The sequence below is a fragment of the Hemiscyllium ocellatum genome, chromosome 7, assembly GCF_020745735.1.
Source record: "Hemiscyllium ocellatum isolate sHemOce1 chromosome 7, sHemOce1.pat.X.cur, whole genome shotgun sequence".
NCBI classification, from domain to species: domain Eukaryota; kingdom Metazoa; phylum Chordata; class Chondrichthyes; order Orectolobiformes; family Hemiscylliidae; genus Hemiscyllium; species Hemiscyllium ocellatum.
The window spans coordinates 5,590,167-5,618,114 of NC_083407.1; the positions used below are offsets into that span (position 1 = coordinate 5,590,167).

The 27,948-nt window shown below is 47.5% G+C and overlaps 1 protein-coding gene across 1 annotated transcript in view; it reads left to right on the forward strand.

Annotated features, from left to right (window-relative positions):
• The window catches only part of LOC132817700 (sterol 26-hydroxylase, mitochondrial-like), a 45,431-nt gene extending 18,118 nt beyond the window's left edge, over positions 1-27,313 (forward strand). The window contains exons 6-9 of the mRNA XM_060828219.1: positions 5,958-6,124; positions 21,750-21,828; positions 23,503-23,706; positions 25,211-27,313. Of these exons, the coding sequence (XP_060684202.1) occupies positions 5,958-6,124; positions 21,750-21,828; positions 23,503-23,706; positions 25,211-25,327 (567 nt within the window). The 3' untranslated portion in view covers positions 25,328-27,313. The remainder of the gene's footprint in view (positions 1-5,957; positions 6,125-21,749; positions 21,829-23,502; positions 23,707-25,210) is intronic.
• The last annotated feature ends 635 nt before the right edge of the window (positions 27,314-27,948 follow it).

A 27,948-nucleotide genomic window follows, 5' to 3' on the forward strand; every position in this document is an offset into this window, starting at 1 on the left:
TGTATCTTCCATATCCTTTTCCACAGTAAATACTGATGCAAAATATTCATTTATTATCTCCCCCATTTTCTGTGGCTCCACACAAAGGCCGCCTTGCTGATCTTTGAGGGGTAAAAATGTGTTGCTGGAAAGCGCAGCAGGTCAGGCAGCATCCAAGGAGCAGGAGAATCGACGTTTCGGGCATAAGCCCTTCTTCAGGAATGAGGAGGGTGTGCCAAGCAGGCTAAGATAAAAGGTAGGGAGGAGGGACTTGGGGGAGGGGCGTTGGAAATGCGATAGGTGGAAGGAGGTCAAGGTGAGGGTGATAGGCCGGAGTGGGGTGGGGGCGGAGAGGTCAGGAAGAAGATTGCAGGTTAGGAAGGTGGTGTTGAGTTCGAGGGTTGGGACTGAGACAAGGTGGGGGGAGGGGAAATGAGGAAACTGGAGAAATCTGCATTCATTCCTTGTGGTTGCAGGGTTCCCAGGCGGAAGATGAGGTGCTCTTCCTCCAGCCGTCGTGTTGTTGTGTTCTGCCGGTGGAGGAGTCCAAGGACCTGCATGTCCTTGGTGGAGTGCGAGGGAGAGTTAAAGTGTTGAGCCACAGGGTGGTTGGGTTGGTTGGTCCGGGCGTCCCAGAGGTGTTCTCTGAAATGTTCCGCAAGTAGGCGGCCTGTCTCCCCAATATAGAGGGGGCCTCATCGGGTGCAGTGGATGCAGTAAATGATGTGTGTAGAGGTGCAGGTGAATTTGTGGCGGATATGGAAGGATCCCTTGGGGCCTTGGAGATAAGTAAGGGAGGAGGTGTGGGCGCAAGTTTTGCATTTCTTACAGTTGCAGGGGAAGGTGCCGGGAGTGGAGGTTGGGTTGGTGGAGGGTGTGGACTTGACGAGGGAGTCACGGAGGGAGTGGTCTTTTCGGAACACTGATAGGGGAGGGGAGGGAACTATATCCCTGGTGGTGGGGTCCATTTGGAGGTGGCGGAAATGAAGACGGATGATGTGATGTATCTGGAGGTTGGTGGGCTAGTAGGTGAGGACCAATGAGGTCTGTCCTGGGGGCGATTGGAGGGGCGGGGCTCAAGGGCGGAGGAGCGGGAAGTGGAGGAGATGCGGTGGAGGGCATCGTCGACCACGTCTGGGGGAAATTGCGGTCTTTGAAGAACGAGGCCAACTGGGTTGTACGGTATTGGAACTGATCCTCCTGGGAGCAGATGCGGCTGAGACGAAGGAATTGGGAATATAGGATGGCGTTTTTACAGGGGGCAGGGTGGGAGGAGGTGTAGTCTAGGTAGCTGTGGGAGTCAGTCAGTTTATAGTAAATGTCCGTGTTGATTCGGTCGCCCGAGATTCGGTCCCACCACTAGGGATATATTTCCATGCCCTCCCCTATCAGCGCTCTGAAAAGACCACTCCCTCTGTGACTCCCTCGTCAGGTCCACACCCCCCACCAACCCAACCTCCACTCCCGGCACCTTCCCCTGCAACCGCAAGAAATGTAAAACTTGCGCCCACACCTCCTCCCTTACTTCCCTCCAAGGCCCCAAGGGATCCTTCCATATCCGGCACAAATTCACCTGCACCTCCACACACATCATCTATTGCATCCGCTGCACCCGATGAGGCCTTCTCTATATTGGGGAGACAGGCCGCCTACTTGTGGAACGTTTCAGAGAACACCTCTGGGACACCTGGATGAACCAACCCAACCACCCCGTGGCTCAACACTTTAACTCCCCCTCCCACTCCACCAAGGACATGCAGATCCTTGGACTCCTCCATCGCCAGACCATAGCAACACGACGGTTGGAGGAAGAGCGCCTCATCTTCCGCCTGGGAACCCTGCAACCACAAGGGATGAACTCAGATTTCTCCAGCTTCCTCATTTCCCCTCCCCCCACCTTGACTCAGTCCCAACCCTCGAACTCAGCACCACCTTCCTAACCTGCAATCTTCTTCCTGACCTCTCCACCCCTACCCCCTCTCTGGCCTATTACCCTCACCTTAACCTCCTTCCACCTATCGCATTTCCAACACCCCTCCCCCAAGTTCCTCCTCCCTACCTTTTATCTTAGCCTGCTGGACACACTTTCCTCATTCCTGAAGAAGGGCTTATGCCCGAAACGGCGATTCTCCTGTTCCTTGGATGCTGCCTGACCTGCTGCGCTTTTCCAGCAACACATTTTCGGCTCTGATCTCCAGCATCTGCAGACCTCACTTTCTCCTGATCTTTGAGGGGCCCTATTCTCTCCCTAGTTACCTTTTTGTCCTTAATGTGTTTGTAAAAACCCTTTGGATTCTCCTTAGTTCTATTTGCCAAAGCTATCTCATGTCCCCTTTTTGCCCTCCTGATTTCCCTCTCAAGTATACTCCTAATTCCTTTATACTCTTCTGATTTGGTTAGAATCATATCGAATCCCTACAGTGTGGAAACAGCCACACAGACACAGATGCAAACTCTACACAAGTTACCCAACGAATTGAACCCAGGTCCCTGGTGCTGTGAGGCAGCTCTGCTAACCACTGAGCCACTGTTCTGAGGGGTCAGGTAACTTTGTTTTCGTCAAAAAAGGTGAGATGCAGGGACTTGCTAAGAGAATAAAGCCATGAGGTTCCATTGATTTGAACAAACAGCAATAAACGTTTTGTTGGAACAGGAATGCAGTGGTAGTGTCCCTAACTCTTGAACTGAGGATACACTGAATGTTACATTCAGATTGGAAACTTCCCTTCTACACCTGGATGTGGAGGAAGTGGTTTTTGTCAGGCCGGTGAATAAAGGGTTACAGGAAGGTGGACATGAGGAATGTACAAAGTTAAACATCACACAACACCAGGTTATAGTCCAATAGGTATAAACCTGTTGGACTATAACCTGATGTGGTGTGATTTTTAACTTTGTACACCTCAGTCCAACACCGGCATCTCCACATCATGGCATGAGGAATGTCAGGTCAGCCATGATCCTACTGAAAGGTGGGGCAGGGTCAAGGGGCTGAATGGCCTACTCCTGCTCTTTTATCTGACGATCTTATAAAATCTACCTCCTCATCATCTGCTCCAATCTCTCCTTATTTGGTTCATTGTGAAATTCTGGCTTTGGAACTTTATAGAGTAAGGTCAATGTAACCCCAGCAGTTTAGGAGCTTCTAGAACTAATAACTTGGGTCAACTTTAACAGCTGCCTGACCAAAAATTGCTTAATTAAGTATTGAATCAACCTCCACCCTCAGACCCCACCCCTCTAACCGTAACAAGGACAGAACCCCCCTGGTGCTCACCTTCCAACCGACCCAACTTCTGCACAAACTGCACCATCCGCCGACATTTCCGCCACCTCCAAAAAGACCCCACCACCAGGGATATATTTCCCTCCCCACCCCTTTCCGCCTTCCGCAAAGACCGTTCCCTCTGTGACTACCTGGTCAGGTCCACGCCTCCCTACGACCCACCCTCCCATCCTGGCACCTTCCCCTGCCACTGCAGGAACTGTAAAACCTGTGCCCACACCTCCTCCCTCACCTCTATCCAAGGCCCTAAAGGAGTCTTCCACATCCATCAAAGTTTTACCTGCACATCCACCAATATCATTTATTGTATCTGTTGCTCCCGATGTGGTCTCCTCTACATTGGGGAGACTGGACGCCTCCTAGCAGAGCGCTTTAGGGAACATCTCCGGGACACCCACACCAATCAACCACACCGCCCTGTGGCCCAACATTTCAACTCCCCCTCCCACTCTGCCGAGGACATGGAGGTCCTGGGCCTCCTTCACCGCCACTCCCTCACCACCAGACGCCTGGAGGTAGGGCGTCCCCAGGGCATCAATGTGGATTTCAACGGTTTCCTCATTTCCCCTCCCCCCACCTCACCCCAGTTCCAACCTTTCAGCTCAGCACTGCCCTCATCACCGGCCGTACCTGTCAATCTTCCTTCCCACCCTCCTCTCCGACCTATCACCTTCACCCCGTTCTGCATCCACCTATTGCGCTCTCAGCTGCCTTCTCCCCAGCCCCACCCCCCTCCCATTTATCTCTCCACCCTCGAGGCTCCCAGCCTCATTCCTGATGAAGAGCTCCTGCCCAAAACGTCGATTTTCCTGCTCCTCGGATGCTGCCTGACCTGCTGCGCTTTTCCAGCACCACTCTGATCTTGACTCTAATCTCCAGTATCTGCAGTCCTCACTTTCACCTAGAGGGTTATGAACACCAGGTAGGATGTGAAGGTATGAGACAGTGTCCAGAAAGGATTCATGGGAATGTTTCCAGGGATGAGGAGTTTGCGTCTTGGATTGATTGGAGAGGAGGGGCATGTTCTGCTTGGGCGAAGAGTAAAATGAGAGATTTGATTTGAGGTTTTCAAAACCTTGAGCGATCTGGTCAGAATAACTCTGGGAAAACGTATGGTGGCACGGTGGCACAGTGGTTAGCACTGCTGCCTCACAGCACCAGAGACCCGGGTTCAATTCCCGACTCAGGCGACTGACTGTGTGGAGTTTGCACATTCTCCCCGTGTCTGCGTGGGTTTCCTCCGGGTGCTCCGGTTTCCTCCCACAGTCCAAAGATGTGCAGGTCAGGTGAATTGGCCATGCTAAATTGCCCGTAGTGTTAGGTAAGGGGTAAATGTAGGGGAATGGGTGGGTTGCGCTTCGGCGGGTCGGTGTGGACTGGTTGGGCCGAAGGGCCTGTTTCCACACTGTAAGTAATCTAATCTAAAAAACAGGTGGAAGCACTGATAGCCAGAAGATTGATTTTAAGATAACTGGAGGAAGAAGCAATGGTGAACACGAGGAGAAACTATACCAGGCAGAGAGTTTTCAGGATCTGGAATGTGTTGCTTATGAGCTGGAGGCAGATTCAATTCTGGCTTTCAGAACAGAATTGGATTGCTGTCTGAAGAAGAAAAATTGCAGGACTACAATGAAAAAGCAGCTGAGTGGGACTGTTTTGCAGAGAGCTAGCACTGTCATGATGGGTGAAACGGCCGTATCCAAATGCTCATTCCTGATGAAGGGCTAATGCCTGGAACGTCAATTCTTTTGCTCCTTGGATGTTGCCTGACTGGCTGTGCTTTTCCAGCCCCACACTCTCGACAAATGGTCTTCTCTGTCTAGTGTAACCATTCAACGATTTCATAAAGGTTTTTTTAAATTCATTCACAGGATGAAGGTGTCACTGGCTGGGCCAGCACTTATTGCTCATCCCTAAATTGAGAGTCAGCCATGTTGCTGTGGGTCTGGAGTCACATGTAGGCCAGGCCAGATAAGGATGGCAGATTTCCTTCCCTGAAGGGCATTAGGGAGCCAGATGGGTTTTCCCAACAATTCATAATTGAATTTATGGTCATCATTAGATTCTTTATCCCAGATATTTATTGAATTCAAATTCCACCATCTGCTGTTGCAGGATTTGAACCTACATTCCCAGAACCTGAGCTGGGGCTCTGGATTAACAATCCAGCAATGATACCACTAGGCCATTGCTTCCCCTCCCTGTGTGAGTAAAGGTTGTTGGAATGCCAATCAGTTGCTCCTTGGTTCCCAACCTCTTCCAGGATCCCTGCAAATGAGGAAGCGATGGCCGAGTCCGTATTATTGCTATACAATGAATCCAGAGATCCAGGTGGTGTACTGGGGGACCAGGGCTCGAATCCTGCCACAGCAGACAGTGGAGTTCGAATTCAATGAAAACTTGGAATTAAGAATCTAATGACAAGCAAGAAACTGTTGTTGATGTTTAGTGGGCAGGGTGAGCCCGTCTGGTTCATCAATGCTCTTGAGGGAAGGAACTGCCATCCTTACCTGGTCTGGCCTACATGTGACTCCAGACCCACAGCAACGTGAGTGACTCTTAACCGCCCTCCGGGCAATTAGAGATGGGCAATAAATCCTGGTTCCACCCAGTCATTCCCAGATCCTATGAATGAATGATTAAAAATGTACCCGACCTGGAATTGACTGAATGAAAGCCTTTTTCATTGCAGACAGCAAACACACTGACCTGGGCCCTGTATTGCCTTGCCAAAAATCCAGAAGTTCAAGAGCGTGTCTTCAGGGAAATATGGAGCGGCTGTCCGGGAGAGCAGGTTCCAACAGCTCAGGACTTCAGCAAAATGCCCCTGCTGAGAGCTGTCATCAAAGAGACATTGAGGTACTGGAACTGGTGCAGAGGAGCTTTACCAGGATGTTGCCTGGCATGGTAGGAAGATCGTATGAGGAAAGGCTGAGGCACTTGGGGCTGTTCTCATTGGAGAAAAGAAGGTTTAGGGATGATTTGATAGAGGTGTACAAGATAATTAGGGGTTAGATAGGGTTGACCATGAGAACCTTTTTCCACATATGGAGTCAGATGTTACGAGGGGGCATAGCTTTAAATTAAGGGGTGGTAGGTATAGGACAGATGTTAGGGGTAGATTCTTTAGTCAGCGAGTCGTGAGTTCATGGAATGCCCTGCCAGTAGCAGTGGTGGACTGTCCCTCTTTATGGGCATTTAAACGGGCATTGGATAGGCATATGGAGGATAGTGGGCTAGTGTAGGTTAGGTGGGCTTGGATCAGCGCAACATCAAGGGCCAAAGGGCCTGTACTGCGCTGTATTTTTCTATGTTTCTATGTGGTGAAAGAGGAATTTCTGAAGGTGTCATAATACAGGGAGGGTCTGTATATCAGAGTTAACACAGAAGATAAGAGCAGGCTTGCACATAATCTTAAAGGAGGAAGATGAAGAGGTGTAAAGGATTTGGGAGGAAATTTCAGAATGCACTGGGTGGAGCTAGCTCAGTTGGGAGAGTGTTAGACTGAAAATGTGAGGGTCCCTGGTTCAAAATCAGGTTCAGAGGTGCATTCCCAACAATTGTGCTAGCCAGGGTAAATTGTGCTAGCCAGGGTAAATGCAGAGCTATGGGGTTAGGGTCGAGGCCAAGTCTGGGTGTGATGCTCTTTGACAGGTCAGTGTGTACTCAATGGGCTGAATGGCCTCTTTCTGCACTCTGGAGATTCTATGAGCGTAGAAACTATCCAGCTGAAAGGTCATCTGCTAATGAGGGATTGGGAGATTCTCAAGAGGCCAGAAATGAAATGGTTTGAGATAGAGAAACACAAAATCACAAGAGGATGTAAAACCAAGGCATGAACCTTAATATCACAGCAGTACTGGCTGAGGTACTAACGTAGGTCAGTGGGAAGGGGAGGATGGTGCTGAGGTTCAAGGTAGGCTATGGACAGCAATGCACTGATTGAACTTAAGTTTCCAGGAGGCGGCAGGGTGACTAAATGGCCTACTTCCACACTGTAGGGATTTTCGGGTCTTGCAGAGGATTGATGGCCTGGAAACAGTGAATTCTGGAGCTAACAATCCAGATGAGGGCTTCAGCAGCATATGTAAGCAAGCCAATGGCCGAGTGGTGTTATTGCTGTTAATCTAGAGACAAGGAAATGTTCTGGGGGACCAGGGTTCAAATCCTACCACAGCTGATGGGGGAATTTGCATTTAATAAAAATCTGGAATTAAGAGTCTAATGATGAATCCAATCCATCTGGTTAGTGAAGTAAACTGTTGTCCTTACCTGCTCTAGGCCCACATGTGAGCTCAGACCCATAGCAATGCGGTTGACACTTAACTAGGGATGGTCAATAAATACTGGCCTAGCCCACATCCAATGAACAAAACAAAATGAAATCGAGAAGGGCAACGCAAGGATGATATAGTTATAGAGCTGTCCAGCACAGAAACAGACCCTGCAGTCCAACTCATCCATGCTGACCAGTTATCCTAAATTAATCATTGCCCATTCGCCAGCACTTGGCCCCTATTCCTCCAAACCCTTCCTATTCATATACCCATCCAGATGCCTTTTAAATGCTGTAATTGTACCAGCCTCCACCACTTCCTCTGGCAGCTCATTCCATACACGTACCACCCTCTGTGTGAAAAAGTTGGCCCTATGGACTTCAGTCAGGTGTTTGACAAGGTTCCCCACGGGAGACTGATTAGCAAGATTAGATCTCATGGAATACAGGGAGAACTAGCCATTTGGATACAGAACTGGCTCAAAGGTAGAAGACAGAGGGTGGTGGTGGAGGGTTGTTTTTCAGACTGGAGGCCTGTGACCAGTGGAGTGCCACAAGGATCGGTGCTGGGTCCACTGCTTTTTGTCATTAATCTAAATTATTTGGATGTGAACATAGGAGTTAGTAAGTTTGCAGATGATGCCAAAATTGGAGATGTAGTGGACAGTGGACATCAGATTACAAGAGGATCTTGATCAGATGGGCCAATGGGCTGAGAAGTGGCAGATGGAGTTTAATTCAGATAAATGCGAGGTGCTGCATTTTGGGAAAGCAAATCTTAGCAGGACTTATACACTTAATGGTAAGGTCCTAGGGAGGGTTGCTGAACAAAGAGACCTCGGAGTGCAGGTTCATAGCTCCTTGAAAGTGGAGTCACAGGTAGATAGGATAGTGAAGAAGGTGTTTGGTATGCTTTCCTTTATTGGTCAGAGTATTGAGTACAGGAGTTGGGAGGTCATGTTGTGGCTGTACAGGACATTGGTTAGGCCACTGTTGGAATATTGCGTGCAATTCTGGTCTCATTCCTTTTGGAAAGATGTTGTGAAACTTGAAAAGGTTCAGAAAAGATTTACAAGGATGTTGCCAGGGTTGGAGGATTTGAGCTACAGGGAGAGGCTGAACAGGCTGGGGCTGTTTTCCCTGGAGCGTCGGAGGCTGAGGGGTGACCTTATCGAGGTTTATAAAATCATGAGGGGCTTGGATAGGATAAATAGACAAAGTCTTTTCCCTGGGGTCAGGGAGTCCAAAACTAGAGGGCATAGGTTTAGGGTGAGAGGGGAAAGATATAAAAGAGATCTAAGGGGCAACTTTTTCTCACAGAGGGTGGTACGTGTATGGAATGAGCTGCCAGAGGAAGTGGTGGAGGTTGGTACAATTGCAACATTTAAAAGGCATCTGGATGGGTATATGAATAGGAAGGGTTTGGAGGGATATGAGCCAAATGCTGGCAAATGGGACTTGATTAATTTAAGATATCTGGAAGAGTTGGACTGAAGGGTCTGTTTCCATGCTGTATGTCTCTATGACTCTTCAGTCCCTTTTAAACCTTTTCCCTCTCACCTGAAACACTACCCACTGCACCACATGTCTGTCTCATTCAGCACGCTTAAAACAAAATAGATAAGAACTTTTTTTACAACGACAGATATGGGACGAGGTAGGAAAGTGGGGGTCAATCAGTCATGAAGTCACTGAATGGCAGATCAGAAACCTGTGCTGTCCTGTTCCTGATGTGGGACTGGGGTGGACAAGGTTAAAAATCACACAACACCAGGTTATAGTCCAACAGGTTTATTTGGAAGCAGATGACCAGTGTTGGGGCCATTGTTGTTTGTAATATACAGAAATGATCTGGAAGAGGGCACTGTTGGTGAGATCAGCAAGTTTGCAGATGACATGAAGATTGGTGGAGTGGCAGAAAGCATAAGGGACTGTCAGAGAATACAGGAGAATATAGATAGACTGGAGAGGTGGGTGGAAAAGTGGCAGATGGAGTTCAATCCAAAATTGATGAGCAGAGAGATCTGAGAGTGCGGGTCCATTGTACCCTGAAGGTCGCTGTACAAGTGGGTAGAGTGGTCAAGAAGGCATGTCGGATGGGGTATTGAATATAAGAGCTGGCAGGTCATGTTAAAATTGTACAAAACATTGGTTCGGCCGCATTTAGAATACTGTGTACAGTTCTGGTCGCCACATTACCAAAAGGATGTGGACGCTTTGGAGAGGGTGCAGAGAAGGTTTACGAGGATGTTGCCTGGTATGGAAGGTGCTAGATATGAAGAGAGGTTGAGTAGGTTAGGTTTATTTTCATTAGAAAAATGGAGATTGAGGGGGGACCTGATTGAGGTTAATAAAATCATGAAGGGTATAGACAGGGTAGGCAGAGACAAGCTTTTTCCCAGGGTGAAGGATTCAATAACCAGAGGTCACGCTTTCAAGGTGAGAGGTGGGAAGTTTAAGGGGGATACATGCAGCAAGTACTTCACACAGAGGGGGGTGGGTGTCTGGAACGCGATGCCAGCAGAGGTGGTAGAGGCAGGCACGGTAGATTCATTTAAGATGTGTCTGGACAGATGCATGAGTAGGTGGGGAGCAGAGGGAAACAGATGCTTAGGAATTGACCGACAGGTTTAGACAGTACATTTGGATCAGCTCAGGGTTGGAGGGCCGAAGGGCCTGGTCCTTGGCTGTAAAGTTTCTTTGTTCTTTGTTCTAAGCACTAGCTTTCAGAGTGCCACTCCTTCATCAGGTGGTTGTGGAGTATAACTTCATACGACACATAATTTATAGCAAAAAGATTCCAGTGTGAGGCCACTGAAATGATAAATTGATTGTTGAATCTTTCATCTTTGAGAATGACCATGTTGGTTTCTGTTCTTTCATATGTAAATCCCAGAACTTTTTAAAGTTACATTCTCAAGATGCTTTTAGCATGAGATGCCATCTCAGCTCAGATACTGCACTGAAGGTGGGAAGTTAGTCTGTTTGTGTCCCAATGGTCAGACTGATTCTATTTCTAAAGAGGGAATTACAGAATCTTACATGGATTTATGCCGTTTTTGAGCAAAAGAAAATGTAATTCCGCAAAACAAATTCACTCCACAAACTACATGCGTGTACATGCACAGGAGACAGAGCGTGTGTGTGTGTGTGAGTGTCATGGGTATAGTTCTGTGAGAGGATGCATGTGTGGGTTTGAGTGTGGGAATGTATGTGTGAGCATATGAGAACTTGTGTATGGGAGAAGGTCTGTCTGTGTGTGAGTGAGTATCTGTGCATCTGTGTGTCTCACTCTGTCTGTGAGTGTCTGTGAGTCTGTCTGTGTGAGTGAGTGTCTGTCGCTGTGTGTGTGTCGCTGTGTGTCGGACACCTCCCACAAAGAATTGTAGTAATTTCTAAAAACTAAAATCATAGAGATTTACAGCACAACAAGGGGAGGCAATGGCCCCATGGTATTCTCACTGGATTGTTAATCCAGAGACCCAGATCATGTTCTGGGGACCTGGGTACAAATCCTACCACGGCAGATGATGGAATATGAATTCAATTAAAAGGAAATCTGGAATTAAGAGTCTAATCATGACCATGAATCCATGGTTAATTGTCGGAAAAACCCATCTGGGTCACTAATGTCCTTCAGGGAAGGAGACGAACACTCTTACCTGGTCTGGCCTCCATGTGACTCCAGACCCACTGCAATGTGGTTGACTCTTAACTACCCCCTGGGTAATTAGGGATGGACAATAAATACTGCCTAGCTAGTGATGCCCTCATCCCGTGAATGAATTTAAAAAAGGCCTTTCAGCCCATTGTGACTGTACTGAGCATCAAACATCCATCTCATCCCATTTGTCAGCAATCGCTCTGTAGTTGTGTTCATTTAAATAGTTCTGAAATATTTTGAGAGGTTCCTGCCTCTATCATCCTTTTAGACAATGAATTCCTGACACTTTTAACTCTCTGAATGAAAAAGATTTTCCTTAAATCCCTTCTAAACCTCCTGCTCCTCACTGTAAAACTGTCCCCGGGTTAGTGATGACTCCAAGTTTTAACTGCCCCTGTGGTCTGACTCCATTCCCCTTTCTTGACCGTTCTTGCGTCCTTTTCTAACAACACCACGTTTTTCTAACGTTGGAGCTTGAGAAATTGCGTAAGGCTCTGGAATCTGCTCATCAGGAAGCAGCTAACAAGTGTGGTTTCAGCCTGAGAAATTTACAAGGGCTCTGGAGATTGTGTTTCACTCAAATACCCAACAACACAGCTGGCTGGGGGTGGGGGCGGTCTTGGTCCTGCAGAGATTTCATTGATTTAGAAACAAAATCGCCACCTGAAACTATCGAAGATGATGACCCTTGATTTTTGAACCTAATCAGCTGCGTGTTTGAGTGTTAAGATGCAATGAACTTCGAAACCTTAATCTATCTTTTATTTTTGTTAATCTTTAATAGTGAGGTGAGGTTTTATTTCTATGTATGTACTTTGATCTGTCTCTTGATTGCCTTTTAATATTAAGGTTTGGGATTACGGTATCCCAGAGCAATGTTTTTGAACAGTAAGATACTTTTTCAGCAAAGTGTGTTGTTTCTTTTTAGGTAATTTCTGGATCTGTAGATTGTTAAAAGGGTAGAAGGGGCTTTTAGTAGGGTGATGTGCTCTTCCCGTCTAATGTGGGAGATTGGGAGAATTTGAAGGTTCCTGGAGAGCGAGTTTTGAGAAGATTTGTAGCTCAGGTTGAGGTTCTGGATGTAGATTTGCTCACTGAGCTGGAAGGTTCATTCTCAGACGTTTCGTCACCATATTAGAAAGAGAAAATGCTGAGGGTGCGACAGTAGTAATGGGGAATAGCCAGGGCAGACAAGAGTTCAGCACAGAACTAGGTCGGACTGATAAATTCAACGGCATTTATTTCAAAATGAGAGGCCTAACAGGAAAGGCAGATAAACTCAGGGCATGGTTCGGAACATGGGACTGGAATATTATAGCAATTACAGAAACATGGCTCAGGGATGGGCAGGACTGGCAGATTAATGGTCCAGGGTATAGATGCTACAGGAAGATTAGAAAGGGGGAGCAGCATTTTTGTCTGGGATAACATAACAGCTGTACTTAAGGAGGATATTCCTGGGAACACATCCAAAGAAATTATTTGCGTGGAACTTAAAAATAAGAAAGGGATGATCACTTTGTTGGGATTGTATTATAGACCCCCAAAAGTCAGCAGGAAATTGAGAAGCAGATTTGGAAGGAGATCTCAGTTATCTGTAAGAATAGTAGGATGGTAATGGTAGGGGATTTTAACTTTGCAAGCATTGACTGGGACTGTCATTGTGTTAAGGGCTTGGATGGAAAGGAATTTGATAAGTCTGTACAAAAACATTTTCTGGTACAGTATGCGGATGTAATACTGGAGAAAGTGCAAAACTTGACCTTCCGTTGGGAAGGAAGGCAGGACAAGTGACTGAGGTGTCATAGAACATAGAACATTCCAGCGCAGTACAGGCCCTTCGGCCCTCGATGTTACACCGACCTGTGGAACCAATCTGAAGCCCATCTATCCTACACTATTCCATTCTCACCCATATGTTTATGCAATGACCATTTAAATCTCCTTAAAGTTGGCCAGTCTACCACTGTTGCAGGTAGTACGTTCCACGCCCCTACTACTCTCTGAGTAAAGAAACTACCCCTGACATCTGTCCTATATCTATCACCCCTCAATTTAAAGCTAGGTCCCCTCGTGCTCGCTGTCACCATCCAATGAAAAAGGCTCTCCCTCTCCACACTATCTAACCCTCTGATTATCTTTATATGTCTCTATTAAATCACCTCTCAACCTTCTTCTCTCTAATGAAAACAGCCTCGGTTCCCTCAGCCTTTCCTCATAAGACCTTCCCTCCATACCAGGTAACATCCTAGTAAATCCCCTCTGAACCCTTTCCAAAGCTTCCACATGTGGTTTAGATAGTAGATTTAGATTGGATAGGGTAAAAAATGAGGTCTGCAGATGCTGGAGATCACAGTTGAAAATGTGTTGCTGGTTAAAGCACAGCAGGTTAGGCAGCATCCAAGGAATAGGAAATTCGACGTTTCGGGCATAAGCCCATGAAGGGCTTATGCCCGAAACGTCGAATTTCCTATTCCTTGGATGTTGCCTAACCTGCTGTGCTTTAACCAGCAACACATTTTCAACTTAGATTGGATAGGGTCAGGCGTGGAGGGCTGTTCCTGGGTTGTCAATTTTCTTTGTTGTTTTTATCCTTCCTATAACAGTGACCAGAATTGTACGCAATGCTCCAAGTTCGGCCACACCAGAGTTTTGTACAGCTGCAACATGACCTTGTGGCTTCGAAACTCAATCCCTCTTCCGATAAAAAATAACACACTGTACGCCTTCTTAACAAATCTATCAACTTGGGTGGCAACTTTCAGGGACCTATGTACCTGGACACTGAGATCTCTCTGCTCATCTGCACTACCAAGAATCTTACCATTAGCCCAGTACTCTGTATTCCTGTAGCTCCTTCCAAAGTGAATCACCTCACACTTTTCCACATTAAACTCCATTTGCCACCTCTCAGCCCAGCTCTGCAGCTTATCTATGTCCCTCTGTAACCCACAACATCCTTCAGCATCATCCACAACTCCACCGACCTTAGTGTCATCCACAAATTTACTAACCCATCCTTCTATGTCCTCATCTAGGTCGTTTATAAAAATGGCAAACAGCAGTGGCCCCAAAACAGATCCTTGCGGTACACCACTAGTAACTGAACTCCAGGATGAACATTTCCCATCAACCACCACCCTCTGTCTTCTTTCAGCTAGTCAATTTCTGATCCAAACTGCCCCATCACCCTCAATCCCATGTCTCCGTATTTTGTACAATAGCCTACCATGGGGAACCTTCTCAAACACCTTACTGAGATCCATATACACCACACCAACCGCTTGACTCTCTTCTACCTGTTTGGTCACTTTCTCAAAGAACTCAATAAGGTTTGTGAGGCACGACCTACCCTTCACAAAACCTGTGCTGACTATCCCAAATCAAATTATTCCTTTCTAGATGATTATAAATCCTATCTCTTATAACCCTTTCCAACACTTTACCCACAACCGAAGTAAGCTCACTGGTCTGTAATTACCAGGGTTGTCTCTACTTGAATAAGAAAACAACATTTGCTATCCTCCAGTTTTCTGGCCCTATTCCTGTAGTCAATGACGACATAAAGATTAAAGCCAAAGGCTCTGCACTCTCCTCCCTAGCTTCCCAGTGAATCCAAGGTTAAATCCCATCCGGCCCAGGGGACTTATCTATTTTCACATTTTCCAGAATTGTTACCACCTCCTCCTTGTGAACCTCGATCCCGTCCAGTCTAGTTGCCTGTATCTCAGTATCTCCTTGACCACATTGTCGCTTTCTAGTGTGAATACTGATGAAAAGTTTACTGTATTTTTATCAAGGGGCAGCACGGTGGCTCAGTGGTTAGCACTGCTGCCTCACAGCACCAGGGTCCCAGGTTCGATCCCATCCTCGGGTCACTGTCTGTGTGGTGTTTGCACATTCTCCCCATGTCTGCGTGGGTTTCCTCCCACTGTCCAAAGATGTGCAGGTCAGGTGAATTGGCCATGCTAAATTGCCCGTAGCGTTAGGTGTATTAATCAGAGGAAATGGGTTTGGATGGGTTACTCTTTGGAGGGTCAGTGGGGACTGGTTGGGCCGAAGGGCTGTTTCCACACTGTAGGAAATCTAATCATTTCGCACTTCCCCATCTCCTTGAACTCAACACACAACTTCCCACTACTACTGAATCTTACTCTAGTCATTCTTTTATTCCTGATATTGCTAGAGAAAGCCTTAGGGTTTTCCTTGATCCTATCCACCAAAGACTTCTCATGTCCCCTCCTGGCTCTTCTTAGCTCTCTCTTTAGATCTTTTCTGGCCAACGTGTAACGCTAAAGTGTCCTAACTGAGCCTTCGCATCTGATCCTAACATAAGCCATCTTCTTCCTCTTGACAAGAGATTCAACTTCTTTAGTAAATCACAGCTCTCTCGCTCGACAACGCCCTCCATTCCTGACAGGTACTTACTTATCAAGGACACGCATTTGGATGGGTATATGAATAGGAAGGGTTTGGAGGGATATGGGCCGGATGTTGGCAGGTGGGACTAGATTGGGTTGGGATACCTGGTCAGCATGGATGGGTTGGACTGAAGGGTCTGTTTCCGTGCTGTACATCTCTATGACTATGACACGCAGTAACTGTTCCTTGAGTAAGCTCCACATTTCAATTGTGTCCATCCCCTGCAGTTTCCTTCCATTGTCAACGTAACGGAATTGTGGTCACTATCCGTCTGTCGTCTGCAAGGTGTTAGAAAGGATTCTGAGGGTTAGGATTTATGACCATCTGGAAGGGCATGGCTTGATTAAATGCAGTCAGCACGGCTTTGTGAGGGGCAGGTCATGCCTCACAAACCTTATCGCGTTCTTTGAGGATGTGACCAGAAAAGTTGATGAGGGTCGAGCAGTGGATGTGATGTATATGGACTTCTGCAAAGCATTTTATAAGGTTCCCCATGGTAGGCTCGTTCAGAAGGTCAGGAGGAATGGGATACAGGGGAACATAGCTGTCTGGATACAGAATTGGCTGGTCAACAGAAGACAGCGAGTGGTAGTGGAAGGAAAGTATTCTGCCTGGAAGTCTGTGGTGAGTGATGTTCCACAAGGCTCTGTCCTAGGGCCTCTACTCTTTGTAATTTTTATTAATTACTTGGATGAGGAGATTGAAGGATGGGTCAGCAAGTTTGCAGATGACACAAAGATTGGAGGTGTCGTTGACAGTGTAGAGGGCTGTTGTAGGCTGCAGCGGGACATTGACAGGATGCAGAGATGGGCTGAGAGGTGGCAGATGGAGTTCAACCTGGATAAATGCGAGGTGATGCATTTTGGAAGGTCAAATTTGAAAGCTGAGTACAGGATTAAGGATAGGATTCTTAGCAGTGTAGAGGAACAGAGGGATCTTGGGGTGCAGGTACATAGATCCCTTAAAATGGCCACCCAAGTGGACAGGGTTGTTAAGAAAGCATATGGTGTTTTGGCTTTCATTAACAGAGGAATTGAGTTTAAAAGTCGTGAGATCTTGTTGCAGCTCTATAAAACTTTGGTTAGACCGCACTTGGAATACTGCGTCCAGTTCTGGTCGCCCTATTATAGGAAAGATGTGGATGCTTTGGAGAGGGTTCAGAGGAGGTTTACCAGGATGCTGCCTGGACTGGAGGGCTTATCCTATGAAGAGAGGTTGACTGAACTTGGACTTTTTTCATTGGAGAAAAGGAGGAGAAGAGGGGACCTAATTGAGGTATACAAGATAATGAGAGGCATAGATAGAGTCGATAGCCAGAGACTATTTCCCAGGGCAGAAATGACTAACACAAGGGGTCATAGTTTTAAGTTGGTTGGAGGAAAGTATAGAGGGGATGTCAGAGGCAGGTTCTTTACACAGAGTTGTGAGAGCATGGAATGCGTTGCCAGCAGCAGTTGTGGAGGCAGGGTCATTGGGGATATTTAAGAGACTCCTGGACATGCATATGGTCACAGACATTTGAGGGTGCATACATGAGGATCAGTGGTCAGCACAACATCGTGGGCTGAAGGGCCTGTTCTGTGCTGTACTATTCTATGTTCTATCACCAAAGTGCTCACCTAACTGCAAATCTAACACCTGGCCGGGCTCATTACCCAGTACCAAATCTAATGTGCTTGCTGGCCTGTCTACATACTGTGTCAGGAGACCCTCCTGCACACATTGGACAAAAACTGATCCATCTAAAGTACTCAAATAATAGTATTTCCAGTCAATATTTGGAAAGTTAAAGTCTCCTATAACAACTACCCTGTCACTCGCACTCCTATCGAGAATCATCTTTGCTATCCTTTCCTCTTCATCTCTGGAAATATTCGGAGGCTTATAGAAAACTCCCAACCTAATTCCAGATGCTCCTGGCGTTGAAGTAGACACACTTCAAACCACCTGGCCAGTGAACTCTTGCGACCTTGAAACCTCATTTCTGACCTCAGTGCTCTCAACCTCCTGTACATTGGAACGACAATTTCAGTTCCCATCTCCCTGCTGAATTAGTTTAAACCCACCCAAAGAGCATTATCAAAATTTCCCCCCTGGATATTGGTACACCTCTGGTTCAGGTGAAGACCATCCTGTTTTTAGATGTCCCACCTACCCCAGAAAGGGCCTCAATTATCCAGGTATCTGAAACCCTCCCTCCTGCACCATCCCTATAGCCATGTGTTCAACTCCTCTCTCTCTCTCTCGCTAGCACGTGGCACGGGTAACAAATCAGACAACAACTCTGTTTGTTCTAGCTCTAAGCTTCCACCCTAGCTCCCTGAATTTCTGCTTTAAATCCCCATCTCTCTTCCTTTCTGCCTTAAATCCCCAGAACAATTACAACATTCAAAAGGCATCTGGATGGGTATATGAATAGGAAGGGTTTGGAGGGATATGGGCCGGGTGCTGGTAGATGGGACTAGATTGGGTTGGGATATCTGGTCAGCATGGACTAGTTGGACCGAAGGGTCTGTTTCTGTGTTATATGACTCGATGACTCTATGACCTTATGACCTGACCAGGTGTACCCGAGAACTCTGTGGGAAGCGAGAGAAGTGATTGCTGGGCCTCTTGCTGAGATATTTGTATCATCAATAGTCACAGGTGAGGTGCCGGAGGACTGGAGGTTGGCTAACGTGGTGCCACTGTTTAAGAAGGGTGGTAAGGCAAAGCCATGGAACTTTGGATCGGTGAGCCTAACATCGGTGGTGGGCAAGTTGTTGGAGGGAATCCTGAGGGACAGGGTGTACATGTATTTGGAAAGGCAAGGACTGATTCAAAATAGTCAACATGGCTTTGTGTGGGAAATCATGTCTCTCAAACTTGATTGAGTTTTTTGAAGAGGTAATAAAGACTAAGGAAGGCAGAGGAATTTACGTTGTCTACATGGACTTCAGTAAGACGTCAATAAGGTTCCCACGGGAGACTGATTAGCAAGGTTAGATCTCATGGAATACAGGGAGAACTAGCCATTTGGATACAGAACTGGCTCAAAGGTAGAAGACAGAGGGTGGTGGTGGAGGGTTGTTTTTCAGACTGGAGACCTGTGACCAGTGGAGTGCCACAAGGATCGGTGCTGGGTCCACTGCTTTTCGTCATTTATATCAAGGATTTTAGGAGGTATGGTTGGTAAGTTTGCAGATGACACCAAAATTGGAGGTGGAATGGACAGAGAAGATTATCTCAGAGTACAGCAAGATCTTGATTAGATGGGCCGAGAAGTGGCAGATGGAGTTTAGTTTAGATAAATGCGAGGTGCTACATTTTGGAAAGCAAACCAGACTGGACATCTAGTTAATGGTAGGGTCCTGCAGAACAGAGAGACCTTGGAGTGCAGGTTCATAGCTCCTTGAAAGTGGAGTCGCAGGTAGGTAGGATAGTGAAGAAGGCGTTTGGTATGCTTTCCTTTATTGGTCAGAGTATTGAGTACAGGAGTTGGGAGGTCATGTTGTGGCTGTACAGGACATTGGTTAGGCCACTGTTGGAATATTGCGTGCGATTCTGGTCTCCTTCCTATCGGAAAGATGTTGTGAAACTTGAAAGGGTTCAGAAAAGATTTATAAGGATATTGCCAGGGTTGGAGGATTTGAGCCACAGGGAGAGGCTGAACAGGCTGGGGCTGTTTTCCCTGGAGCGTCAGAGGCTGAGGGGTAACCTTATAGAGGTTTATAAAATTATGCGGGGCATGGATAGGATAAATAGACAAAGTCTTTTCCCTGGGGTCGGGGAGTCCAGAAGTTGAGGGCATAGGTTTAGGGTGAGAGGGGAAAGATATAAAAGAGACCTAAGGGGCAACATTTTCTCAGAGGGTGGTATGGGTATGGAATGAGCTGCCAGAGGAAGTGGTGTAGGCTGGTACAATTGCAATATTTAAGAGGCATTTGGATGGGTATATGAATAGGAAGGGTTTGGAGGGATATGGGCCGGGTGCTGGCAGGTGGGACTAGATTGGGTTGGGATATCTGGTCGGCATGGACGGGTTGGACCGAAGGGTCTGTTTCCGTGCTGTACATCTCTATGACTCTATGAAGTGTCTGTTTCTATGCTGTATAACTCTAAAATAACTTTATCAAATAGCAAATAACCATCAGTAATGTGTAGGCAGGCCTCAGCGATAACTGTGGTACCATTAAATTGTATATCAAATTCTCATGTTCACACACCATGATACAGACATCACTGAGTGGAATTTATTATACCCCTGACCCTGATATAGCTTTCTCACCAATTTTAACTTATTGCACTCAATCCTCTATTCTACTGTTGACATGGCCATCACTGCCTGGGCCCAGCATTTATTATCCATCCCTAGTTGCCCCTTGAGAAGGTGGGGGGTGAGCTACCTTCTTGAACCGCTGTAGTCCATGTGACACTGAAGGAGTGGCAATATATTTCCAAGTCAGGATGGTGAGGGGCTTGGAGGGGAACTTGCAGGGGGTGGGGTTCCCATGTATCTGCTGCCCTTGTCCTTCTCGGTTGAAGTGGGCGTGGGTTTGAGTGGATTAAGGTGCTATAAAAATGCAACTAATAGTCATTAAGTGTACAACCTAATTCAGGATGACTCCCTCAGTAAGACCACATTCATGTTCTTTCCAATATCAGACCACATCTTGATGCTGATATGGACTATGACAAGATGGATCGATCTCCTCCCTGTCAGCTCTCGTTCTAACGGCTCAATGTTACCCATGTCACCCTGCACTCTCTCGCTGGGGACTGGAGAGGACACACTTTACCCCACCCTGGTTCATGAAGCCCCTTAACCCAAAATCCAGTTAGGGCACTGGGCAGGGTGGGAGAGGGCAAGATGAGGAAGGGAGAAGGGTGAGACTGAGACTGAGAGTGTGAGAATGTGACAGGGAGAGAGTGTGAGACAGTGAAAGAGAATGAGAGAGTGAGCCAGTTTGAGTGAGAGTGAGTGTGAGTGAGTGTGAGACAGTGACTGAGTAAGAATGAGTGTGTGAAAGTGAATGAGAGAGTGTGAGTGAGAGAGGAAGACAGAGTGAGACTGAGTGTGAGAGTGAGTGAGGATGAGAGAATGAGAGTGAAAGAGTGTGTGAGAGTGAAAGAGTGTGTGAAAGTGGAGAGAATGGGAGAGAGTAAGCGAGTGAGAGTATGAGAGAGTGGGTGACAGAGAAAGTGAGATTGGCCTTTTTGCAGATCCTCAAGTGCAGTACAGACGTCCCTGAAATGGGCCGGTCCCCTCTCAAACATCCACCTCCCGTGATAACCAACATTCTCACCTCCATCTGCCAGCCCCTCAGGATTCTTCTCAGCTGAGACTACTGTGGAGAAAAGATGCAGAGATGTACCCTCCCTAGGGTATGATACAGTATTTAACGAGTGTCTCAGACTAGGGGAGAGTGACATTGTGTAACATCGCTGAACTGTAAACTTCAGGCCAAAGCTCGAGGGACCAGGGTTCAAAACTCACCACAGGAGCCAGTAGAATTAAAACTTGGTGAATTAAATCTTCGATCGATAACTACTCTCAGTGAGAGCAATCATGAAATATATCACAGATTGCTGTCAACCTCCCAGCACATTCACTGTTACCCTCGAGTGAAGGAAATCTACCACCCTTCCATGGTCTGGCCTACAAGAGCCCAGAGGCAGCAACACACGACACCCTGATCCTGCCTCGGAAATAGTCAAGCAAGTCACCGGTTCAAGGGGCAGTTAGAGGTGGCAATAAATGCTGGTCATGGGGAGTGTGCTCAGGGCTCACGAGAGTACAATAAGTATGGAGTTCATTACCACAGGTGGCTGTGGAGGCCAGGTCATTTTCAATACAGAGTCTATTTAAGACTGAGATAGGTTCTGGAGGGATTGAGGGTTACGGGGAGGAAGCAGGAGAATGGAGTTGAGCCATTATTGAGTGGCAGGGTAGATGCAAAGGGCTGAATGGCCTAATTTCTGCTCCTACGTCTTACAGGGGACACGGAGGGGGGATAAGCAGGGGAGAGGGGGAGCATGTGTAGAGGGGACACAGGGGAATTTGGCAGAGGGTGGATGGCACACAACAAGCAGTTGAAATGCAAGAACAAAATGGTCACTTTTCCTTCTGTTTTCACCCCCAGGTTGTACCCAGTTGTTCCAAACATGGTTCGCACACTGCACAGGGACATCGTGTTGGGTGGTTACCATATTCCACAGAAAGTAAGCACATTTGTCAATAAGCAACTGAGGTAAAAACAGTTACCACTAAATATCTTCATAAACTGGGAGAAGTGGGGTGCACACCCACACCCAGAGACAGAGACACTCTCACACTGAGAGAGACAGAGACAGACCCACGCCGAGAGAGACAGAGACAGACCCACGCCGAGAGAGACAGAGACAGACCCACGCCGAGAGAGACAGAGACACACCCACGCCGAGAGACAGAGACAGACCCACGCCGAGAGACAGAGACACACCCACGCCGAGAGACAGAGACAGACCCACACCGAGAGAGACAGATACACCCACACTGAGAGACAGACCAACACTCAAACCGAGAGAGACAGAGACACCCGCACCGAGAGACAGAAACAGACCCACACTGAGAGACAAACACTCAAACTGAGAGAGACAGAGACACTCTCACACTGAGAGAGACAGAGACACACCCACGCCGAGAGAGACAGAGACAGACCCACGCCGAGAGAGACAGAGACACTCTCACAGAGAGAGACAGAGACAGACCCACACCGAGAGACAAACACTCAAACTGAGAGAGACAGAGACACACTCACACCGAGAGACAGAGACACACTCACACCGAGAGACAGAGACAGACCCACACCGAGAGACAAACACTCAAACTGAGAGAGACAGAGACACACTCACACAGAGAGAGACAGATACACCCACACTGAGAGACAGACCAACACTCAAACCGAGAGAGACAGAGACACCCGCACCGAGAGACAGAAACAGACCCACACTGAGAGACAAACACTCAAACTGAGAGAGACAGAGACACTCTCACACTGAGAGAGACAGAGACACACCCACGCCGAGAGAGACAGAGACAGACCCACACCGAGAGAGACAGAGACACTCTCACAGAGAGAGACAGAGACAGACCCACACCGAGAGACAAACACTCAAACTGAGAGAGACAGAGACACACTCACTGAGAGACAAAGACAGACCCACACTCTCTCCGAGAGAGACAGACCCACACTCCATACCAACAGAGAGAGAGACAGACCTACACTCTCTCCGAGAGAGACAGAGACACACACACCGAGAGACGGAGACAGACCCACATTCTCACAGAGAGCGACAGAGACATACACACACCGAGAGACAGAGACAGACTCACACTCACACCGAGAGACAGACTCGCACTCACACCCAGAGACAGACCCACAATCACACCGAGAGAGACACAGACACACTCACACTAAGAGACAGCGACAGACCCACAGTCACACCATACAGAGCCAGACACCAGAGAGAGGTGGGGATCACTCTCACTGAGTGAGAGAAAGAGACAGATGTGGCCCCCCGCTCACCCCATTGTTATCTGGTGTTTCCCTCAATCGTTCAGGCAGTGGCAGGGACTGGCCTGCAGGTTTATGGAAGTCTGCTGGGCCGGCCTTGCGAATATTCTCCGATTAAAACAAAACCGAGAGCTGTAAATGCTGGAGATCTGAAACAAACAAAACCAAACAATACTGGTGAAACTCAGCAGGTCTGCCAGTATCAGTGCAGAGTGAAACATATTGAACGTTTCGAGTCCAGATACTGGGAAGTAGTTCTGTAGAGGGGTTACCAGATTGAAAATCTCTCGTAAGGAGTGTTATTGTTTCTGTCATTGTACCATTCCTTACTTCCTTACAGACAACATTTATCCTATGTCACTACGCAATGTCCTACAGTGAACAGAACTTTCCGGACCCTCACCACTTCAAACCAGAACGCTGGCTCCGGGGAGCAGATAGCCACAAGCACCACCCATTCAGCTCGCTGCCGTTTGGATTTGGTGTCCGAGGCTGCATAGGGCGAAGGGTCGCTGAGTTGGAGATGCAATTGACACTGGCCAGGGTAAGGACTGGTGGCAGCTCGACTCTGACAACCGGAGCTGGTACAGTGTGGCTCCGAATCCATAGATCCCGGAAGGGAACAGGTTAGGGAAAAGGGAGGCAGAGCTAAAACTACTCCGACCACAGCTGGCCCCCTAGTGCTGTGCACAGAAGGTTCATTAGGTCAATGTCAGCTATGAGTGTTCTGTCTTATAAGGAAATATTGAATAGATTAGACTCACTGGAATACAGAAGAACGAGAGGTGACCTTATTGAAGATTCTTAGGGGATTTGACAGGGTAGGTGTGGAGAAACGGTTTCCCCTTGTAGGACCAGAGGGGCATCATCTCAGAATAAGGGGTCCATCATTGAAGGCAGAGATGAGGAGGAATCGCCTCACTCCGAGGGGAGTGAATCTGTGGAATTTATTCCCACAGAGGGCTGTTGACGCTGGGTCACGGAGTATGGTCAGGGTTGAGATCGAAAGATTTTGAATCAGGAAGGGAACCAAGGGTCTGGCAGGAAAGTGGAGTCGAGGATTACCAGATCAGCCATGATCTCGTTGAATGGCACAGCAGAGTTGATGGGCTGAATGGCCTACTTCTGCTGCTGTGTTTTCACAGTCTTATAAAGGGGCGGTTCTGAGCGCATATGAGATCCTTAGCACGGAGCTTCATGCTGGGAACTGGACAAAACCAGTTTGGGCCCACATTGTGTAGAGTTCAGGCCACAGGAAGGATGGGTCTGCAGGGGAGAAGGTGCAGAGATTTCCCTGGGGCTGGAGAGGCTGAGCTCTGAGGAAAGACTGGGTTGGCTGGAGTTGGTATTGGTTGGAGTAACGAAGATCAAGGGGAGATCTGATCGAGGTCTATATGATTGAGGGATATAGTTGGAAAAGGCACTTTATTCCATCAGTAGTGGGGTTAATGACCAGTGGGGCATAGATTCATGCTAAAAGGTTGAAGGCAAAGAAGAGAATTGAGAATTTGTTTCACCCAGAGGGTGGTGGAGGCCCAGTCTCTGGATTCATTTAAGAAAGAGTTGGATAGAGCTCTCAAGGATAGTGGAACCAAGGGTTATGGAGATAAAGCAGGAACAGGATACTGATTAAGGATGATCAGCCATGATCATATTGAATGGTGGTGCAGGCTCGAAGGGCAGAATGGCCTACTCCTGCACCTAATGTCTATTGTCTATTGTGGTGGGAGTCTGGAATTAACTGCCTGAAAGGGTGCAGAACCAGACATTGCTGGAAAAGCTCAGCAGGTCTGGCAGCATTTGTGGAAAGAAATCAGAGTTAACGTTTCAGGTCGAGTGACCCTTCCTGAAAGGGGGGGTTGAGTCACACACTGTTGTAACTTGTGAGCAGGATATTTAGGAAAACTTCCAGGGCTACGGACCAAAAGCTAGAAAGTGGGATTAATGTTGTCAGCTCTTTGTGGATTGGTACAGACACGACGGGCAGAATGGCCACTTTCTGTGGCTGTGAATGGCTAAGAATGTAAATGACTCTTTCTGATTTCCAGCTGCTGAAACGGTTCCAGCTAAAACTGGAGCCTGGGACAAAGGAAATTCCTGCAAAGTCCAGAATTGTTCTTGTTCCTGAGAATCCCATCAACCTGCAGTTACTGGACCGGCTCTGAAGAACCAGAAACAGGAAGAATTGATCAGGCTTAAGTTCATCGATCACAATCTCTCAGGTCATGTCAAATGTGCTGACCTTTTCACTGTATACTCTGTTCCATTTCACACAGTAATTCCTCTCCCTGACCGTTTAATTCAGTTCCATCCTTTTAACAGCGTTCCAGCAGTAACACATCACAACTAGACTTCACACTTCCTTCCCGGCTCATCAACTTCCAATCTCTTCCTGTGGCTTGTGCCCCGCAGTTGGGATAATTTTCCAGCATGGGCCTGACGGGCAGAATGGCCTGTTCTCGGGCTGACTGGCCATTAGACCTGGCCCAAACTGCACAGAGCCTGCAGCGTGAGCAGGAAGCAAGGAGCTGCTGACTGAGCAGAGGGATTGTCATCTCTCGTTGTCCTTGCAGGACCCAGACAATCAGTAAGGAAATATACTTTTTCATAACCAAACTGGGTCATACATAGCTCAAACACCCACGCACCCCAGCCTCCAATAATCAGGTAAATGAAGTTCAAAAAAACACTTGTTTTTTGCAATGGCCCCAATATTTTCTCCCAAGATTTTCTTAACTTTTAGATTCTGTAGACTCAGAAATCCTACTGCACCCCTCTCAGGAGAGAGACAGGGGGAAGATCACAGCAGAATCTCATAGCCACGACATCACATGGAATTGTGACAAGGATGGTTACCTTATACACGATGGGATCTGCACGGGAGATAAGAACTTAAGAACCAGGTGCAGGAGTAAGCCGCCTGGGCCCATCGAACCTACTCCCCAGTCCAACAGGATCATGGCTGATGTTTCCACGTACTCAGCTCCACTTACCCGCCCTCTCACTGTGTTCCTTAATTCCTTTACTGTTCAAAAATCGAACTTTGCTTTTCAAATATTCAGCAAGGAAGCCTCAACTGCTTCACGCGGCAGGGAATTCCACTGGTTCACAACTAGCGTGGCTCCCTTTCAGAAGGAGAGGTTCAGCAGCCACTGCACGAGGACGCAGCACATTCCCGAAGCTCAGTGCTCCCCGGAGGGGGGGGGGTGGAGTCCCTCCCAACACAGCCTATTCCAACTCTCCCCGAGTTTATGCTCAAATCTCCTGGTCTGTTTTAATTTACAAACTGGGAGTGGAGATCAGTATGTTAACTACTCTCCTTATTCTTTCATGGGATGTGGCTGTTCCAGACAAGGCTAGTATCTGCTGTTCACTCCAAATACCGAATGAACACAGTGGCCACTTCAGAGGGTAGTTAGGAGTCACCCACATTGCTGTTGCTTAGAAATCACTTGTAGGCCAGGTCAGGTCAGGACGGCAGATCTCCTTCCCAGAAGGACATTCTTGAACCAGATGGGTTTTTAACAACAATTGCTGGTTGTCACCATCACTGAGACTAGCGTCGTATTTCAGATTTTTAAATTGAATTTAAATTCAGCACGAGTTCCCCATGAGATCAGCCTGGGCCCCTGGGTCCCCTGTTCATTATCTCCATCAGGTTGCCCTCAACCTAACTATGCATGGATAGGGGTCAATGCGAGAAGTGAGGTTCTTTAACTGCTCGCTCATTGTGACCCCCCTGGTACAGCCCAGTAAGGAATTCCAAGGATGAACTACAGTGATTACAAATCTAAATCCGGGAGAGTACGTCATCCGGGGAAAACACTTGCAGATTGACAGTTCCAACATCATCTGGTTAGCCTTCTAACTTACAGCCTGTGTAAACCTGAACTCATAAAACAGTTCTGTCCGAGTCACATTGAATCTCATTTCCCCATCCCCCGTGTGCTCGCTGACCTGCGATGACAATGAACTTTGACAAGGCTCCAAGATCCCTGCAGCCCTCCTGCTGTAGGCTCTTGTGAATCACACATTCCCTTCACTTCACTGTCAGAGGCTGTGCCTTCAGTTACCTGGAACTTGCGAATTCCTTCCTGAAACTTTTGTACAGCTTCATCTTATCCAAAGGAATAAACGTTGAACGCATAAAACTTTGTTTGTGAGCTTATTGCCTAACTACTGATTGACCTCACATTAACGTAGCCAGTTAGCATCATCTCTCAAGGGTATACCTCAGGCCAGGCAGTGATGGGTTGGCTCAGGATTTGTTGTAGGCGAAAGTGAGGACTGCAGATGCTGGAGATCAGAGTCAAGATTAGAGTGGTGCTGGAAAAACACAGCAGGTCAGGCAGCATCTGCGGAGCAGGGAAATCGACACTTTGGGCAAAAGCCCTTCAGCCCTTCCTGATGAAGGGCTTTTGCCCGAAACGTCAAATCTCCTGCTCCTTGGATGCTGCCTGACCTGCTGCGCTTTTCCAGCAACACATTTTCAGTTCTGATCTCCAGCACCTGCAGACCTCACTTTCTCCATTGTAGTGTTATCACAAACTACTATTTTCCTATTCCTAGTCTCACTGACACATGCCACAGGACGTAATTTTGTGATTATAATCCTAGACGTCAAGCTTTTCAACTTCCTGCCTAACTCCCTGTGCTCCCTTTGCAGGAGTCTCTGCAAATATTGTTGGTACCAATAGGGACCACAACCTCCGATTGCTCACCCTCCACCCTTCAGAATATCGTGTGCCCTCTCAGAGACATCCTTGATCCTGACACCAAGGAGGCA